Raw genomic sequence first — 18,573 nt, 5'->3', positions numbered from 1 at the left:
TCCAGAAGCAGAATTGGATGAAGACGCTGCATGGTGGTGGCCCAGGGTTAAGATTTTGCTCTTTTTCCCTGTTTGAGTACTGAGGATCAACCCACAGTGTCCCCAGCATGGGGCTGGTGCCTCGAACTGTGCAGTGAAACTGCCAGCCATTTCCACAACTTTCCTCCCCAGTCCCCACTGGCACCGGCACGGCAATAACTCCCTAGCCGAATGACAGGTATTATGTTCAGGTGCACTAATGTTCCCGTTAATAAGCTCCTCGCCATTCACCATGTGTTTTACTTTGATTCATCCCAACGGCAGCGCTATATAATGGACTATATACTGTAATTGTCCCCCATTGTCACCACTTAATAACTTAGTATGATGTTATCGCAGTAATTAGTATATTTTTTTGCAAACTTTGATGAATTGTATTTTTTTTCTTAGTGAATAAAAAAAAAATCAGGGAATGGTAAAAGGAGGCAGAAGTTAGACAGAAGTCTGCTCTAATTGCAGAGTGGGCTTAATAATACAAAAGTCTGTAGCCAGCGTCCGGCCTGCTTTTGTTTCTGAGCCTCCGGGATCAGGCCACTAGGCCAGCCAGGAAGGAGCTGCTGTTAAATAGCATTTCTTTTTTAAAACATCTTGACCAGCAGGAATTGGCTCTGTGCTTGGGGAATTTATTTTTCTTTGCTTGCTATTGACAAGCTCAACCTGAAACACAGCAGATGGGATTTATGTTGACATCCACGGGCAGGGCAAGGGGTGATGTCCATGGGGTGGGTGCAAGAGGCATGAGAATGGCCTTCATGGTGAGCAAGAGAGTGCAGATGTTGGTCATTGTGCTGTGCATGGCTTGGGCATCACAACAGCCTCAACATCTACCTAGCCATTTGGGGAGGAATTTGGGCCCAAGGCTGAGCAGCAGCAGGTGGAAGAGCTGTGATGGAGCCTGGACAAGCATCTTCTCCTTGTTTGAGCTCACTGGCTGCCTCTCCAGGTTAGATTTGCAACATCCCACCAGATATTTGTGCCTCTCGAGCATTTGTCATCATCTCTGAGTGCTGATGGTTCCTGACCCCATGTCTGGCGGGGAAAGAAAAAGTCCAGAAGAGATCAAACCCCAAATGCAATGAAAATCAAGGCAGGGAGATGGATGCCTGGGCTGGAGCGCCCTGGGTGGGACATGGGGAGGGCTCCTTGGCATCTGTGAGGCAGCAGGTAAGGACCTAAATGAGTTTTTCCCTGTAACACGTGTTCTGACCTTTTTTAAAAAATGAAATCTATTTTATTAATTTTTTCTTTTTATCAAATCTGTCTGTGAAACATTAAAGATATGACTATGGAAAAGGTCAAGAAACGTGTAGTTGTTGAAATCTTGTTCCAGTTGACGGCTTTTCCCTTAGGGGAGCTCTTCCGCGCCTTCTCCTCCCCTACCTTGGTCTTTAAAACAAAAAGTGTCAAGTCACCTTGAGTTTTGGGTTTAATGGCAACACTGAAATGTGCTCCTGGAGCGGGATGGAGGGAAGGGCATGGCAGGCTCCCCAGCCATGATGCTGCCCTTGGGGAGCTGCAGGGTGAGGCCAGCATTGCCATAGGGAAAACATGAGCTGGAAAGGATTTCTCCCGACAAATGCAGACCTCAAGGGAGGGCTATAGGTCTCCAGCCATGCCAGAGCTGTGTGCCCCAGGGAAGGGAGAGGCTCCTTGTGGGGGCTGGTCTGCAGTGAGGTCACATCTCAGATAAAATGAATGAAGACAAAGCCCAAGAAATGGGCGTAGTGGTGAGTGAATGGGCTTTGAGTCCCTCTCCTTGACTTGGGTGGCTCTTTATTAACTGTGAGAATGGGAGGCAATCCTGCTTGCCAAAGGAGAGGGAGGGGAGCTGAGCTGTCATTACAGGGGCTTTATTAGCACCAGTGCTGTCTGGACACCACATCTGCTGGGCAGGAGCTACATGCCCAGATTTGCAGCAGGTGACGAGAGTACTCTCCTTACAAAAGAACCAAGAGAAGGAAAGAAAGAAAGAAATTAAAAGGCAATCATGGAGTCAGGAGTTGGATCAGTATTGAAGCTCATTGGGAAAGTTATATTACAGGAATGTCAGGAGTCTGTGGAAGCCAGAAAACAGAGAGACGCAGGGTGAAGTCAAGTGGACACATCTTCTGCCAGGGGTTGGGCTGGGTGTTGGACACAGAGGTGGGCATCAGTTGCCCTTGCATCCATGGTGGTTGTTTGCTGCTGTTTGGTTCCTTTTATTGCAATACCGAGGAAGCTGGGTCATGAGCTGGGCTCCCTGTGCTGTAAAAATGCAGAGACTTAAATTTTAGGCTCCAGACAACAGAGAATAGGTGAATGGAGGGCAAAACCAAAGCAACAACAGTCCCGCTTGATCAGCGCAGCAGCTGACCAGCAGCCTGGATTTGTCATATGGTCCATAAGCATCAACACAGGGGTAGAGGCTGAAGGGAACTACTGCGTGAGGATTTGGGGCTTTGAATAAGGAGGCAGAGGAGTAGGGAAGCACGTTAGGACATCTTGCTAAAGAGCAACGAAGCCTGAAGAGCTTGAGCTTTGAGCTTTGCCAAAGAGCGAGAGTCTGAAGGGCCAAGAGAGGGTTAGTGAGCATCTTGATCTCAAAAAGGGGTGCACAATCCTTTCTCAAACCTGGACACTGGGGTGAAGGATATGAATGATCCCATTGGCCCAAGGGGCTGCTCAGCCAACCCTCCTGCATTGCTCGGGAAAGGGGAATAACTGCCCTGGCAAAACAAGGCCAGAAAAGGGAAATGTCCTGAGATTTGTGTGTTATGTCCCTGGGCAGTTTATTGGTTTTCCCTGTTTGCTGGGTGTGAGTGTTCCTGATGCAGTGGCAGTGACAGCATTGCTGGTCCTCAGGGGCCAGTCAAACTCCAAAAGCCTTTTCATACATTTCTATTATGTAAATTCGTAATAATGGACTTTCAGAACGAAGCATATAATTTGCTTGATAGATTGTCAGGCCATCTTTATGTATAATTGTTGTGAAACTGCAGTGATGGGCGAGCCCCTAGAAGCTGTCCAGCCCTGCCCCAAGGCTCTGCCTGGCACCCTGCTGCTCCGTCCTCTCCTGTTTGCAGCATCCAAAGCCATGGGTCCTCCCTGGGAGGCTTCATTCATTGTAGTTTCCTCTCAGGTCTTCAGGGGCACCATTAATCCCTCAGTACGTTTTCTTTGCTCACCTTCATCTCCTCCTCCTTGTCTGCCACTCTCCCTCTGCTGTAGCACAACTCCTCTTGCTCCTGGGTCAGGGCTATGTGTGGTGCTGGCCAAGGGCACTGGCAAAGCCATGGACACTACTGAGTACTCCACCTGGGTGCTGTCAGTGTTGTCCCCATGGCAAAAGAGGACAGCAGGAGTGCAGAAAGGGTGGAGGTAGATGCCCAAAGGGACAGAAATGGGTCCTAGTAGCTGGGAAGCCACTCCTTGCCCCATGGAAATGCCAGGGGTAGATGGATGAGTGTTGGGGTCATGGTGAACTGTCACATTGGGAAGAGCCATTTGGTGACCTGTTGAGCTTGCTCGCTTCCACGTCCCTGCAACTCCCCCCGGTGCCTCGAGCTTCTGGGGCTTGATTGCCATTTTCTGAAAGTCTGAGAAAAGCTAATTCCAACTATGGTGGGGTTTTTTTAGAGCAAAACACCACGAAAAAGTCTTTTACAGGACTTTTTTGCATGGTGGTTGCTATTCTTTGGTATTTTAAACTGCTCGGTCACATTTAGATTGCAGTAGTAGGTTGTAGTAGCAGGGGCTCAAGTTATTGATCAGCATGCCTGACCCCTCTCAGGCTGCAGGAGGGTTCCTAGTGGTATTGGGGGACACAAGGAAGATGCCACGCATGTCTCAGGAAGGTTTCAAGCCATGAAGTTTTGGGGGGTCCTCTTGGGGCTTGCTGGGGGCATGGGGTGGTGACATTTTGGTGCATTCTGGGGGGATTTCTGTGTGCTGAAAATCTGCCTTACCATAAAAACTTAATAACAGAGGAGCTCTTGCTACACCGTGATGTGCTGTATGGAAATCCCCGCATGGCAGCAGATAATAAACGAGGTGCTTTTTAAAGCTTACGCATCACAGCACAGCAAGAGGTGATGCCTTAAAATAGATCGATTGTAAGTGGTTTCCAGTGCAAGCTTTCTAACAGCCTGTGCTTGAATGAAAGGTGAAGAGCTAGAGGGGAAGATTTTAAAGGCACAAAAGGCCTCAACCCCATGGAGCAGGGAGCTGAGGGCCTGCCAGGATGCAGGCATGATAGCTGGCTGCACTTTGGGTTCCCAGGGATGCCCTTCTGCATCTCACAAGAGCTTCTCTGTTGTTGGTACTATGCAGAGTACCAGTTCCCAGAGGGGGAACCAGTCTTTAAGCTTCTTGTCCTCTTAACATGGGACTTACGTCTCCAAAATATGGAAGGATAAGGAAGGATTTTTTTTTTTTTGAGACTCTGGCTGCTAAGACCTGAACAGGCAAACTCCTCATTCCCCTGCCCAATCACAGAATCATAGAATCATAGAATCATTAAGGTTGGAAAAGACCTTTAAGATCATCGAGTCCAACCGCTAACCTATCACTGCCAAGTCCACCACTAAACCATATCCTCAAGCACCACGTCTACCCTTCTTTTAAATACCTCCAGGGATGGAGACTCAACCACCTCCCTGGGCAGCCTGTTCCAATGTTTGACAACCCTTTCGGTGAATAAGTTTTTCCTAATATCCAACCTAAACTTCCCCTGGTGCAGCCGGAGGCCATTTCCTCTCATCCTATCGCTTGTTACTAGGGAGAAGAGACCGACCCCCACCTCGCTACAACCTCCTTTCAGGTAGTTGTAGAGAGCGATAAGGTCTCCCCTCAGCCTCCTCTTCTCCAGGCTAAGCAACCCCAGTTCCCTCAGCCGCTCCTCATAAGACTTTTTCTCTAGACCCTTCACCAACTTTGTTGCCCTTCTCTGGACACACTCCAGCACCTCAATGTCCTTCTTGTAGTGAGGGGCCCAAAACTGAACACAGTACTCAAGGTGCGGCCTCACCAGTGCCGAGTACAGGGGCACGATCACCTCCCTGCTCCTGCTGGCCACACTATTCCTGATACAAGCCAGGATGCCATTGGCCTTCTTGGCCACCTGAGCACACTGCTGGCTTACGTTCAGCTGCCTGTCAACCAACACCCCCAGGTCCTTTTCCTCCAGGCAGCTCTCCAGCCACTCCTACCCAAGCCTGTAGTGTTGCGTGGGGTTGTTGTGACCCAAGTGCAGGACCCGGCACTTAGCCTTGTTGAATCTCATACCGTTGGCTCCGGCCCAACAATCCAGCCTGTCCAGGTCCCTCTGTAGGGCCTTCCTGCCCTCCAGCAGATTGACACTTCCACCCAGCTTGGTGTCATCTGCAAACTTACTGAGGGTGCACTCAATCCCCTCATCCAGATTGTCAATGAAGATATTGAACAGGACTGGCCCCAACACTGAGCCCTGGGGAACACCACTCGTGACCAGCGGCAACTGGATTTTACTCCATTCACCACAACTCTCTGGGCTCGGCCATCCAGCCAGTTTTTAACCCAGCGCAGAGTGCACTTGTCCAAGCCGTGAACATTCAGCTTCTCCAGGAGAATGCTGTGGGAGACGGTGTCAAAGGCCTTACTAAAGTCCAAGTAGACAGCATCCACAGCCTTCCCCTCATCCACTAAGCAGGTCACCTTATCAACGAAGGAGACCACTAACGTGAGGCAGGACCTCCCTTTCATAAACCCATGCTGGCTGAGCCCGATCCCCTGGTTGTCCCGCATGTGCTGCTTAATGGCATTCAAGATGATCTGCTCCATGTCCTTTCCCAACACCGAGGTCAGGCTGACAGGCCTGTAGTTCCCCAGATCCTCCTTCTGACCCTTCTTGTAGAGGGGTGTCACATTTGCTAGTTTCCAGTTATCTGGGACCTCCCTGGTAGACCAGGACTGCTGATAAATGATGGAGAGTGGCTTGGCCAGCTCCTCTGCCAGCTCCCTCAGTATCCTCGGGTGGATCCCATCCGGCCCCATGGACTTGTGAACATCCAGGTGAAGGAGCAGGTCAGTGACTGCCACCTCTTCAACAACTGGGACTTCATTCTGCATGCTATCTCCATCTCCCAGCACAGGGGCCTGACAACCCTGAGGATGACAAGTCTGACTATTAAAGACTGAGGCAAAGAAAGCATTAAGTACCTCAGCCTTCTCCTCATCATTCATAGCAAGGTTACCTTCCGCATCCAACAAAGGAGGGAGGTTCTCCCTGGCCCCCCTTTTGACACTGATATATTTATAAAAACATTTTTTGTTATCTTTAACAGTGGCAGCCAGTTTAAGTTCCAGTTGGGCCTTCGCCTTCCTAATCTTTCCCTGCATAACCTCCCAACATCCTTGTAGTCCTCCGGAGTCACCTGCCCCTTCTTCCAAAGGCAGTAAGCTCTCCTTTTTTTCTTGAGTTCCAGCCAAAGCTCCCTATTCAGCCGAGCCGATCTTCTCCCCCGCCTGCTCGACTTACGGCACACGGGGATGGCCTGCTCCTGCACCTTTGAGACTCCCTTCTTTAATAACATCCAGCCTTCCTGGACTCTTTGCCCTTCAGGACTGCCTCCCAAGGGACTCTGTTAACCAGACTCCTTAACAATCCAAAGTCTGCCCTTATGAAGTTCAGGGTAGCGGTTTTGCTGACCCTCTTCCTTACTTCTCCAAGAATTGAGAACTCTGTCGTGTCATGGTCACTGAGCCCAAGACAGCCTCCAACCACTACATCACCCACCAAGCCTTCTCTGTTCGCAAAGAGCAGGTCCAGCGGGGCACCTGCCCTGGTTGGCTCGATTACCAGCTGCATCACGAAGTTATCTCCCACACACTCCAGGAACCTCCGAGACTGCTTTCTCTCTGCTGTGTTGTATTTCCAGCAGATATGTGGTAAGTTGAAGTCTCCCACGAGAACAAGGGCTAGAGATTGTGAGACTTCAGCCAACCACCTGTAGATCACCCAACTCATCCTGGTTGGGTGGTCTATAACAGACTCTCACCAAGATGTCTGCCTTATTGGCCTTCCCCCTGATCCTTACCCATAAGCACTCAACCTTATCATTACTGTCGTTGAGTTCTAGACAGTCAAAACACTCTCTAACATACAAGGCTACCCCTCCACCTCTCCTTCCTCACCTGTCCCTTCTAGAGAGCTTGTAGCCATCCATTGCAGTGCTCAAGTTGTGCGAGTCATCCCACCTTGTTTCTGTGATGGTGACCACATCATAGTTTCCCTGGCACGCAATGGCTTCCAGCTCCTCCTGTTTATTGCCCATGCTGCATGCATTGGTATAAATGCACTTCAGGTGATCTATTGATCTGTTCTCCAACGCAGGCATGCCACACCCAGGCTCATTCCTAGCAAGCCTGGTTTTATCCCCTTCCCCCTTCGTATCTAGTTTAAAGCCCTCTCATCAAGGCCTGTTAACTCCTGAGCCAGAATCCTTTTCCCCCTTTGCAACAGGTGAATCCCATCTGTCTCCAGCAGGCCTGGGCCATGTAAACTGCCCCATGATAAAAAAAAATCCACAAAATTCCACTGCTGGCACTAGCCTCTGAGCCACGTGTTAATGAGATGGGACTCCCTGTTCCTTTCTGTATGTCTCCCGGCTACCAATGGGATGGAGGAAAACACTACCTGCGCTCCTGATCCTTCAAGTAATCGCCCCAGTTGTCTAAAGTCCCTTTTGATTGTCTTTGCACCTCTCTCAGCTACCTCATCACTGCCGACCTGAACAACCACTAGCGGATAATAATCGGATCCTTTTACTAGCCTATGGAGCTTCCTGGTAATGTCTCTTACCCTTGCCCCAGGGAGGCAGCAGACTTCCCTATGGGATGGGTCTGGTCAGCATATTGGGCCCCCTGTTCCCCACAGAAGGGAGTCGCCTACAACAATTACCCTTCTTTTTTTCTTACCAGTGGCCATTGTAATGCGTGGGGCTGACTGGTTCCCTGTAGTCAACCCCTTGGGTGGATCACTGTCTGTATCTTCATCCTCCTGGCCCTCGGGTTCCAGAGCCTCATACCTATTGTGTAAGGGCACCTGGGGCGGCGAAGTCAGTTGGGAGAGGATTCGCCTACTGCACAGAGCAGGGATCGGCATCCATCTTCCATCTCCTGCATCCCCTCCCTCTGCCTGGCGGCACGAGGGCAGGGGGGCCACTCCTTCTCTTGATGCTTCTATCTGGTGCGCTTGTCTCAGGGATGGTAAGGAGTGGCTCCACCAGTCTATCTGCCTCTCATATTCCCTGATACTCCTCAGTCTCACAACTTCTTCTTTCAGCTCTGCCACCATGCTGAGCAGATCCTCCACCTGCTCACACCTCACACAGGTCCTGTCTCAGGAGCCCTCCATGACTGGAGCAAGGCTCTGGCACTCCCTGCAGCCAGACACCTGGGTGGCTGCATGTTTTAGTGGGAGTTCTGTCTGCGTCGCCACATGCCTCCTGGCAATAGCTCTTGTCCGAGCGGAGACCATGGCTAAGTCTTTTCCGGGAGAGCGCAGACCACGAAGAGAGCTCGCAAACTGCCGTGCCACGCCCCTCCTGACGCGCTGCGCTCCCATGGGGCCCGTTTAAATCTCCCGCCGTTGCCCTAGCAACGCCCAAGCCCCGTCTGCCTTGCTCACGAGAGCAGCCGGTTGTTTTTGGCACGAGGGCCCCACTGGGCTCTTTATCCGTTTCCCTGGTACAGGAAACCCCTTTTTCTACCCCAATCTAGCGCTCAGTCGCAGGATTTACCGTTGCTGCCGCCACGTGCCTCACCAACATTTTTTTTAAAATGTTCCCCAAAGCTCTAAGTAACATTGATTTTTAAATGAAACTACTTCTTATAGTTGGTGCTGAAATGCCTCATGGTTATTGTAACAGATATTGAACTGTGACAAGCCCTACTTGACGATCATAACTGGAGGTCAGTGGATTATTTGAATGTGGTTTAGGGAGCACCAGTGGAGTGAGGGATGGGGAGGAGATAGGGCTGGAGCAGCAGACTGAGATGCCAACTAACATATTTGCTGACCCTCCCGACACCACAGAAGCTGAGGCTGTCTTGGGGCCTCATGCCGTAAGGCACCATCTCCCAAAACCCTTCGCAGGAGCTGCATCCCTCTAACCTGCCAAGCCCACCGCTCACCCAGCCCATGGGAGCTGGCAGAGAAAGGAGAGGGAAGGAGCTTGGGGCAGCATGATCTCCTCCTCCCCAGCTTGGTGAACCTCCTGCTGTCGCATTTCCCCAGCCCTGACCTTCTAGCAAATGCGTCTTCACCTGAATTATTTCTGGTTGTCTAAAACCTTATTGTGCAGCAAACAAGCTGCTTGTCACCCAGCAAATGAAAACCATGAGGGAGAGTCCTAAAGCCTTTCCTATTGTGGCAGAGCTCCAGCAGACCTCCTGCACCATGCCAGGATGCCGTGTTTGCACCCAGTATCTTGCCCATCCCTTTGTGCCAGTGCCAGTGAGCATGCAGCAGGACTCTGGTATTTGCTGTCCCCAAAGCAGCCAATGATGAGAGCCATGGGTAGCGGTGCTTGCCAGGCTCTTAGCTTTGGTGTGTGCAGCTGGCAGCCCTCTCCTTAGCAGTGGTGCTGCAACTGGGATAGGCAGCCCTGACACTGTTGGAACACATCTGTCCCACCCACAGCCAGCAAACAAGACTGGAGCCAAGTTTGTCGGGTGGTTTGAAACCATCACCCCTCTGGGGTGTTGCTGATATGCCCCAGCTCTCCATAGTCCAGCTTCATCCCAACAGAGACTTTCTTCCTTGCCAGGCAGGATTTTGTTTAGGCAATTAAATAGGTAGACCTTAACTGAACTAGCTACTACGGAAGTAGTAGAAACTTCCATAAGTAACAGGCTGGGTTTCCCTGTCCTGCTCATCTCACGAGCTTGTGCTCCAGAAGAGAATGAGAGGTGTGAATTGAGAATAGTTTAAAGCTACTGGGCTTGGATTTATTACCCAGGACAGCCTTTGAAAAGCCATTTACATCCTTTGTTTTCTTCTTGCCATCAAACACTCCATAAATTTTAGGCAAAAAGGGTGGCTGATGTGTGGTCCTGAGTCCTCTTCCTCTTGAGGACAGTTATGAAATTAATGTGAGGGTCCTGGTGGCAGCAACTCCATCACCTGCTAGCTCCAGGGATGAGTTTGGATCGGGCTGAGACCCGAGGAGGTTGCTTCTGTGGCTGAGGGACAGCAAGTGCTGGTTTTCAGAGCATTGGCCCAGCCAAACACATCCACCGTTATTATCTATCCTATCTCAGAGGCTTGTGGCGTTTGTCCTATTTTGGACTTGACGTGCTGGGGAACATGCTCTAGTTTCTCACCTCTGCCTTTTTCAAGCCTCACGGCAGAGTGTAACCATCTGGAGCAGCGTTCCCACCTTGCACCACTGGCCGGGGGCAGCCCAGGTGCCCCTGGGCAAGGGCAGCACAGAAAGCCATGCTGCCACGGGGCAGCTGAAGCCTCCTGCTTGGCTCTTCCTCTGGCTGAATAGTGGGATCTCAGAGCAGAGGTCCCTACTTTCTTCTCCATCAGCTGTAGAAGGTGCAGAAAGGTATCATGTCTGAAAATAGTGTGACAAAGGGGACAGAGGAAAGTAATTTTCTCTCAGTTCCTGAAGAACTGTGAAGAAGCATGCCTGGCTTGGCTGCATCCTAAAGCCAGTCAGTAGCACATTCCAGCAGGGCTTAAGCACAATGGCATTTAGCATAGAATCATAGAATCATTAAGGTTGGAAAAGACCTCTAGGATCATCAAGTCCAACCATCAACCCAACACTACCATGTCTCCTAAACCATGCCCTGAGGTGCCACATCTACACATCATCTAAATATGGTTTCAAGGCATATCTAACGCAGGAGCAGGGTTTGCTGCCATAAGTCCAGGGCGAAAGGCAGGAGGATCAGGAAGTGGCAATGCCTGCGTGGCTGAACTCCCTCTGCTGGCTCTGTGCAGGAAAAGGGGCCGGCGAGAGAGGCCAAGCCTGCCTGCACGTGCCTGTTCCTGGCCCCATCTGTCCATCCTGTATCACGTCTCACTGCTGGTGGAGGCGGGAACAGATCCTCCACCCTCATGTTCACCCTTTCTCCCCCAGGAGGGGTGGAGCAGTGGTTATTTGGCATCATATTGGTGAAAACAGGAGCTGGGGAGGGTCTGAGCAGTTTTGCTGAGGCTTTGCTGTTTCTGGTGCCCAGGGACAGGCATCCCCACCTCCTCCTCTCCTGGGCAGCAGTCAGGGTGATGGGAAGCAGGGGAAGAGCTGCTCTCTGTTTGCGGTTTTGGAAAGCAAATGTCAACCCTCATGGAGGGCAGAAACATGGAGAGAAGGGTAATGGAGATGGGCTTTTCTCCAAGGGAAGAAGAGCTGAAGAGAGCACCCAGCAAGGCATGTGCTGTAGGATGCCTGGTTACCTGCACTGTCCATTTGCCCTTGGTGCTCTCCCGTTTGCAAGAAGTTATGCTGCTCTGGAGGCCTGACACAGGAGAAACCCTCCAGGCAGCAATGCCCTTTCTTTCCTCTCCACCCTTGGCAAACACATGGTACCCATCTACTCGGGATATTTCACTCCTCCACTCCTTGTGGTTCTTAGGACTGGTGATGGTGTTTCTTACCAGCAAAAACTGTGGTTCTGGGGGAGAAGGAGCAGAGAGAGATGCTGGCAGGGGAACAAGAGCTATGCATTGCTGGCCTGCAGAGGTGTGAGTTGCTGCCGGGACTGGCTCTGTGGAGGTGTCCCTTGCTTAATGCCCTGCCAGACACCAGCAGCAAGCACCAGCCAGTACGACACCGGGGTCTGGAAGCCCTTGAAGGGTTTTCTACCTTCTCTTTACTATTCACTGGGGCTTTATTTGTCCTCCCATGGGCACGAGAGCATTAGCAGCCAGCGCCAGCCCCAGCTCCATCTCTCCCAGGGGTGGGCTAGATCTGGGCACCAGAGGAAGTGAGGCAGGCTCTGGCCACCCCTTTCCCTCCACCTGGCCAAGGGAGTTATTGACAAACAAGTTAGTGCTCTGAAAGAAAAACGCTGCAGCATATTTGAAGCTGCCTCCTTGATCAATACTCAGCCGTGGCTGAGCCCACTGCTGACTGGATTTCAGATGATGGCTGCTGGGGTAATAAGAGCCCTGGGATCAACTGACTTGGAGATTATTACAGGATGAGATGCTTCACTGCTTTACGGTGTTTACTCAAGATTTATATCCCCTATGTGTATATAAGGGGGTTGTCATCTTTTGTTGCTGGTTGATGATTTTTTGATGGCGGTGTGTACACTGTGCCATTACAGTTTGGTTAGGTGTGTGCATGCAATGAGTTTGGTGTACAGGGAGAGGACAGACTGGGGACAAGAGGGAAACCCAGGGCAGGGGTACCCTGGAGCTGGTGGCAGGAGGTAGGAGTGTGCAAGCAAGAGGATGCTCTCTGCTCTGATGCATGTAGGCAGACTGGGATGGAGGCATGTGAAGCACGTGGAACAGGCTTTTGCCTTTCTGGATGCTCCACAGAAGGTGACAGATGCAGTTTCAGGTTGCCCCATCCACCGAGGGGGAGTTGGTGGCAGAGGAGAAAGCTTGAGCCATCCTCATTCCTCCATCGTGGAGCAGGAAGAGCTGCAAAACCAAATCCCAGGTAGTGTTTCTGCCCAGGGTTTGGGTTGCTTGGCTTCCTTGTGTGTGTTTGTTTTTCACTTTCTCACCTTAACCTTTTACCTGTGTTGCCTGGCTTTGAGAGGAGGGCTGGGATGATGACATACTGCATGGTCCTCTCTGGGCCAGTAGCGCAGGCCTGTTTTAATCTCCAGCAAAGATCTCTCCTTCCAGCTGTGTGCTTAAGTGAGGGAGATTAATACACTTCACACCGTTAAGGAGGCACCGAGATGGGGGTGTTAACAGCTGTGAGTAGGGGAGTTAAATGAAGGCTTAGCAGGAGCAGCTCTCCCTTGGAGCAAATATCCCTGGGCACAGGCAGCTGCTGCATGCTGGGCAACTGCCAGGCCCTTCCTTATCAGCTGCACGGGGAAGCTGGGGACACCATCCCAGGCTCCCTGACGAGCATTTGCCCAGCATCGGCACAGGCGTGGGGTGCTTTACTTCCATGGAGGCTTGGGACGAAGGGATGGCATTGCTGCTGTTATGAAGGGCTGCTCAGTCTCCTCTTGCAGGGTGTTTCCCGTAATCCTCTTTTATAAATCCAACCTTGGCCTTTGGCCTCCCCATACTGCTCTGGTCTCTGCTCTGCTGCCTCCCAAGTTAAATCCACTGATCTGATGGAGTCAGGAACAGCTAGGGCATACTTACTGCCATGTGGGGACTGGGAAGAGAGGTTTAGCTAAGTGTTAGATCAGTTTCCCTTGAAAAGCCACCATGCAAAAATATTGAGGCAATGCAGGAGAGCCCTGGGTGCGATGGGGGAGCAGGTGCGATGATGAGGAGGTGGACAGCACCCTTGGGTGCTTGCTACATCAGGGACAGTCCCTCTGCACGCTGGCCCCTCAAGCAGTGGGGGTGCTAACAGCAAGGACCTAGACAGGAGGTTGCGGTCCCTGTCTGTGCCAGCTCCAATGCTCAGAGCATTTCCCAACACCTCACTCCCAGCAGCTTTGGGGCATCAGACCAACTGCCCCCCGAAAGGTGCTGCTGTGGGCAACTGAGCATGGGTGAGGTGTGCTTGGGGTGGGGTGGGGGCGGTGAGCTTGTGGGTACAGGGTGAGAAGCGAGGTGCTGGAGCAAACTGGGGGAAGAGCAGCAGCCGTACCTTTGGAGGTGCCATCGTCTAGGCAGACAGAAGTTCACCCACCTTGTCCCCCTCTCCTTTTCCGCACAGCTTTCGGGAGGGAGAGCGCACACCCGGCTGTGCCGCCTTCACCACTGCCTGTCCATCCCGAGTCCATGTGTCCCTGCAGCTCCTTAATCCCAGGCGAGTCGGTGCACTGAACAGGGAGCTCCTGATGGATCTGCTTGGGGGAGCAGCAAGGCAGAGAGGAGCACTGTGCAGAATATAAGAGTCAGGCATGCAATAAAGCCCACGCAGCACCTTCCCTCTCGCAGACCCCCACTGTAGGGATCTCCAGACACCAACCCCTTGCAAATCTCCTGCTGGCCTTTTATGACTTGTGGAGTCATTTCAATTTGGTGTTTTCAGCTTCTAAATCTCCTGTCCTTAGCCCTCGGTGACTTCTGGGGAAAGAACTATGCTCCTTAAAGTGCCATTGGCCAGGGCAGTCTGTGCACCAGAGCCTACTGGAAATTTGGAGGTATTTCACACCCATGCCTTGTTTTTGGTAATTCCTCTTAATTTTTCTTGCCGTTTGAACCACACAATTGACAACCCCAGGTCCAAATGCCCTGGGAGGATTCAGTGGCTGCCATGCATGGGCACGAGACCCCTGCTCAGCTCCCCAGTGTGCTGCCTGCATCCTGGGCATCTCACAGTCCCTGCATCCAGTGCACCTTGAGATGGACTGATTGATCTGTAACACTTGAAAAATAATGGCTTAATCATTATTAAGGATTAGAAATAATCCTTGAGCTGTATCGATCATGATAACATTCATGGTAAACTCATTTGACATTAATGGGGATGCCCTGTGGCAATGTGTGGCTCCAGGCAGACCTGTCACCTTCCCCAGGGAGAGGTGACTGGGGGGGTTTGCTGGAGCAGCAGCACCTTCCCAGCCCTAAAACATTACTCCAAGTCCTGTTTGTGAGCTAAGCTGCCCCAAATAACCTCCTTGGGGCCTCTACCCCAATTGCCATGGTTTTGGAGGATCCCAAATCCAGCGACCACCCATCCTGTTCATGCCAGCAGCCTGTCTCTGGGCAGGGGCTGGTCAGGGCTCCCCTCTAACGTCAGCCAGGGGCAGGATGGGGCTGCTCCTGCAGGAGCCCCCCAACACAGCATTGGTCCAAGCGTGTCCCCTAGCAGGGATGGAGATGGGCAGAGGATCCCCTGTTGCATATGAGGGATGGCTGGCTGGCTGCTTGGTCCCTCTCTCCTCCAAGTCCCCATCTCGATCATGTCATCAGTATATCTTCAGCAAGGAAAATGCTGCAGAAGCAACAGCTGGGAGGCTCCAGGGTGCTTCTTCTGGGGTTGGTGTCCACTGGCAGCCGGGAGCTGGCAAGCACCCTGCTATGGTTGTGCCATCCCACCATGGGCTCCCCTGTCCCTGCAACATGCTGTTTATCAAATAAGAACATCTGGATTTATTTTTAAAAAAAAAAAAAAGTTGTGTCCAGATCGACTGTGATGATTTGACATTTTCCAGAGGAAAAATATCTTCCGTTGAACTGCCATTCCTGGGCGTAGCCATCCCTTACTGCACCATTTGCAACCCTCCAGGCACTTCGCACAAGGCGATGAATAGTTAAAGATGTCCATAAATCTTATCCTGGCCCGTAATAAACAAACACACTCTTATCAAGTATGGAAAAATGCATATTTCATCACTGCTGCCTTAAACACGACTGGGAATAAATGTTCACCTTTAATCAGCCATCTCAAAATATATAATCAGAGCAGAAAAGCTTGGGGGAATGAGGTGCAGAATTGGGCCACAGCTTTTCTAGGCAGCTCCAGGGAGGCAGGGCTGTGGCTGCACAGGTAAGCTCCCTGCAAAACTGGCCTGAAAATTAACATTACTTGGATTTTCTGTCCAGCCACATGTTGTCTCCCAATCTCTTCTCTCCGCCACCAGAGATGTAGGTATTTTGCTTCAGTGCTCAGCTGATAGCTGATCTTTCCCCTTGGATGCTGGCCACTGAAAGCAAGCACTTTGATTTGGAAATCAACATTAAAAACAGAGAAAAGATTAAACAGGAAAGTTTCAACCAGTGCGTGCCAAGATTATGTATTGATGGATATGCGTTTCCCTGTATCTGATAAGAACAAGCTGCGTTCTCTGGCTGGGGAGGGCCAGGTCTTTTACTGTTCATCACCTTACTCTCAAATACCTGTGCTTTGCCACGCTCCTGGTAATACAGCACTCACCCTGCTCCCACCACACTGTGGGGGCTGGGTGCTGCTGCTCTCCTGCAGGCAGCAGGGCATGTGAAGGAGACACACTGTAAAGCCTCGGGACTTCCCTTTCCCCTGCTTAGAAGGGGTGAGGCATTTTGCATCCATGTGTGCTGGCCTGAGCGCTGGAGGAACTGGTGACAGCAGGGATGGCAGCTGCAGTGTGTGCAGCTGTGCCCAGAGCTCCTGCCCACCTCTCTGGAGACTGTGAGTGCATGCTCTTATAGCCAGGCACTCTCCCGGCCCTGGGGAAATAAATTCCCAGGGATGTAGCAGGACATCACTGCTGCCCCAGTGGGCTCCCGCTGGCAAGCCAGGTCCCTGCTGAAGCAAAGGAGTGCTGTTTCGTTCTGGGATTTGAGGTTCACAGCGTGAAACTCAGGTGTCCAGTAGCACTGGGAATCTTATGTGCCCCTCTGTGGTGCTGCCCAGGCAGTGATTTGGGGTTGTAGTTTGGCCCAGGATGTTTCCCTGTTGTCAGTGCTCCTTCCTTCTCCTCCCAGCCAATTTGGGGGACTGGAAGCGGCCAGGGCTCCCCTCCCTCCCCATGCTCTGGCTGCCAGCATCGCTTGCATGGAGCAGAGCATGTCCCATCCCGCTGGGGGATGAAACGGTGCCTGCTGTAAGGCACATCTTTGCTTGGTGCATCTCCCACTAACTCACTAGGGAGTCTTCCTGGGCTGCGACAGCTTCATGGCCAATTAACCCTGTACAGGTTAGCCACTCAGCCCCCGGAGCTGAGACCTCTGTGGTGTGTATTCCCCAGGATCCTTGTAAAGCTGATGACTGGTGGGGAGCGGGTGAGCTGTACCAGGTGCTGTGAGGCTGCGGAGATAAACCGCACACCCCTGTAAGCAAAGAGGGTGCCTGGCAGGCAGGGGTCCGGGTGGCCCTCGGCTCTGTGGGCTGGCTCAGGACACCGTCCTACCTCCAGCCAGGCTTTGGTGCTAATCAAGTTGTATAGCCCTGGCAGGCAGCTCCCCAGGCAGCTGCCTGCACCTCCAGGGGCCTGATCAAGGGATGGAGGGAAAGGTCTGTGTCACTTGTTTTGCTCTTCTTGGCTTTATTTGCTTAGTGATGTAGAGTGGATCCTGTTAGAATGTCTGGAGCTCTTGCCCTGTCTGTCCGCTTTGGCTCCATTAAAGGCCAGATTGCAGCTTCTACCCAGCAATGCTAGTACCCCAGGGACTGCCTGGTCTCCAGCTCTGCTGCACTATCTGTGCTGGTGAGGTCTCTCTCATGGCTGAGCCCGAGTCCAGTGAGGCTGCCCCAGTGCTGAGCACTGCCCCACCCTGCCCCTGGCGAGCCCTGGTTCCTCTGGCTACCCCAGCATGAGTAGCAGCCTGCTGGTACTGTCTGCTGCCTCTGGAGGCACCAGAATGGAGACACCTCTGTCTCCTTTGAAGCCTCGTGCTTCAGAGGGAGGTTATGCTTGTCGCAGCCTAGAATGAGACCCACCAGGCAGCTCAACCCTGGAGTGTCCCGCTGCAGGCAGCAATTGCAGGCAGAGCTGCTGCGTCTCATAGCTGGTTCCCCTCCTGCTCACCAGCTCCCTGGGAGGACTGGTGTGTTGCAGATGGGCTCAGTGCCACTGAGCCAATGGCCCTGGCTGTGTGACAGGGTGAAGGAGGGCACGGGCACGTGAAGAGGTTAATCTGGGTGGGCAGAACTGCAGATGTCTGTGCTCCAGCACTGGGGCATTTCAAGGGTGTTTTTGAAGGGTCTGCCCTGCCTTGCCCTGCAGAGAGCTGGAGCCATCAGCACAGGGACCCAGGTTCAGCCCTTGCCCTGCGCCACAGATAAGAGCCTGCCCAGCTCCAGTGGTAATGCTAACAGCCACCAAGCTGTGATGACTCAGCCCTGGTTGAGTTCAAGTGGCAACAATTCCTCTGGAGACACTGGCTTGCTCCAGGAAAGGCAGGAGCAAGCAGAGAAACAGCAGCTCCCCTTGCTAGGAACGTCCTTCACCAGGTATTGCTGCCCACAATCCCTCCTCCTGCTCCCCCTGCGAGCACGGCAGAGGGGTGGCAGGGTCCCCCAAACAGAGGGATGGCAGTCACTGGGGCAGCACCCAAGGTCCCGAGTTGACATGAGCAATGCCCAGCTCCTCTAGCTTTCCCTGGGCTCACTTCTCCTCTCCCTCTTGCTTTGCAGAGACTTGCCAACGCTGCGGAGAAGTTCCAGAAGGCTCACCACTGGCAGGACAACATCCGGGTAAGGCTCCATGCACACCCTGGCCACTTCTGCCTCCTTCCCTCCCGGACACTGAGCTCTGCAGAGGCACCAGCCTTGGGCACCAGCTCTTGGCACAGGAATCAGCTCCTTGTCCCATCCCTGCTCCCATCCCTCAGCTATTCCTTCCCTCCTTGCCTGTGTTCTCAGCTCCCTTGTGAGTTACCACTGACCATGCAGTGCTGCTCAGCACACAGCAGACCCAGCACCGCCACCTGCCAGCACTAACGAGAGCAAATGAAGCGATTTTGAGCTCATTTCCAGCCTTGCC

At 52.3% G+C, this 18,573-nt stretch overlaps 1 protein-coding gene across 4 annotated transcripts in view; it reads left to right on the top strand.

Annotated features, from left to right (window-relative positions):
* The window catches only part of CACNA2D2 (calcium voltage-gated channel auxiliary subunit alpha2delta 2), a 236,274-nt gene that overhangs the window by 171,788 nt on the left and 45,913 nt on the right, over positions 1-18,573 (top strand). For all 4 annotated transcript variants that reach the window (XM_064454072.1, XM_064454071.1, XM_064454069.1 and 1 more), the window contains exon 4: positions 18,225-18,284. In XM_064454072.1, the coding sequence (XP_064310142.1) occupies positions 18,225-18,284 (60 nt within the window). The remainder of the gene's footprint in view (positions 1-18,224; positions 18,285-18,573) is intronic.

Source organism: Phalacrocorax carbo, chromosome 6 (assembly GCF_963921805.1).
Source record: "Phalacrocorax carbo chromosome 6, bPhaCar2.1, whole genome shotgun sequence".
NCBI classification, from domain to species: Eukaryota; Metazoa; Chordata; class Aves; order Suliformes; family Phalacrocoracidae; genus Phalacrocorax; species Phalacrocorax carbo.
The sequence above is the reverse complement of the archived record's forward strand: the minus strand, read 5'-3'. Positions and strand labels throughout refer to the sequence as shown.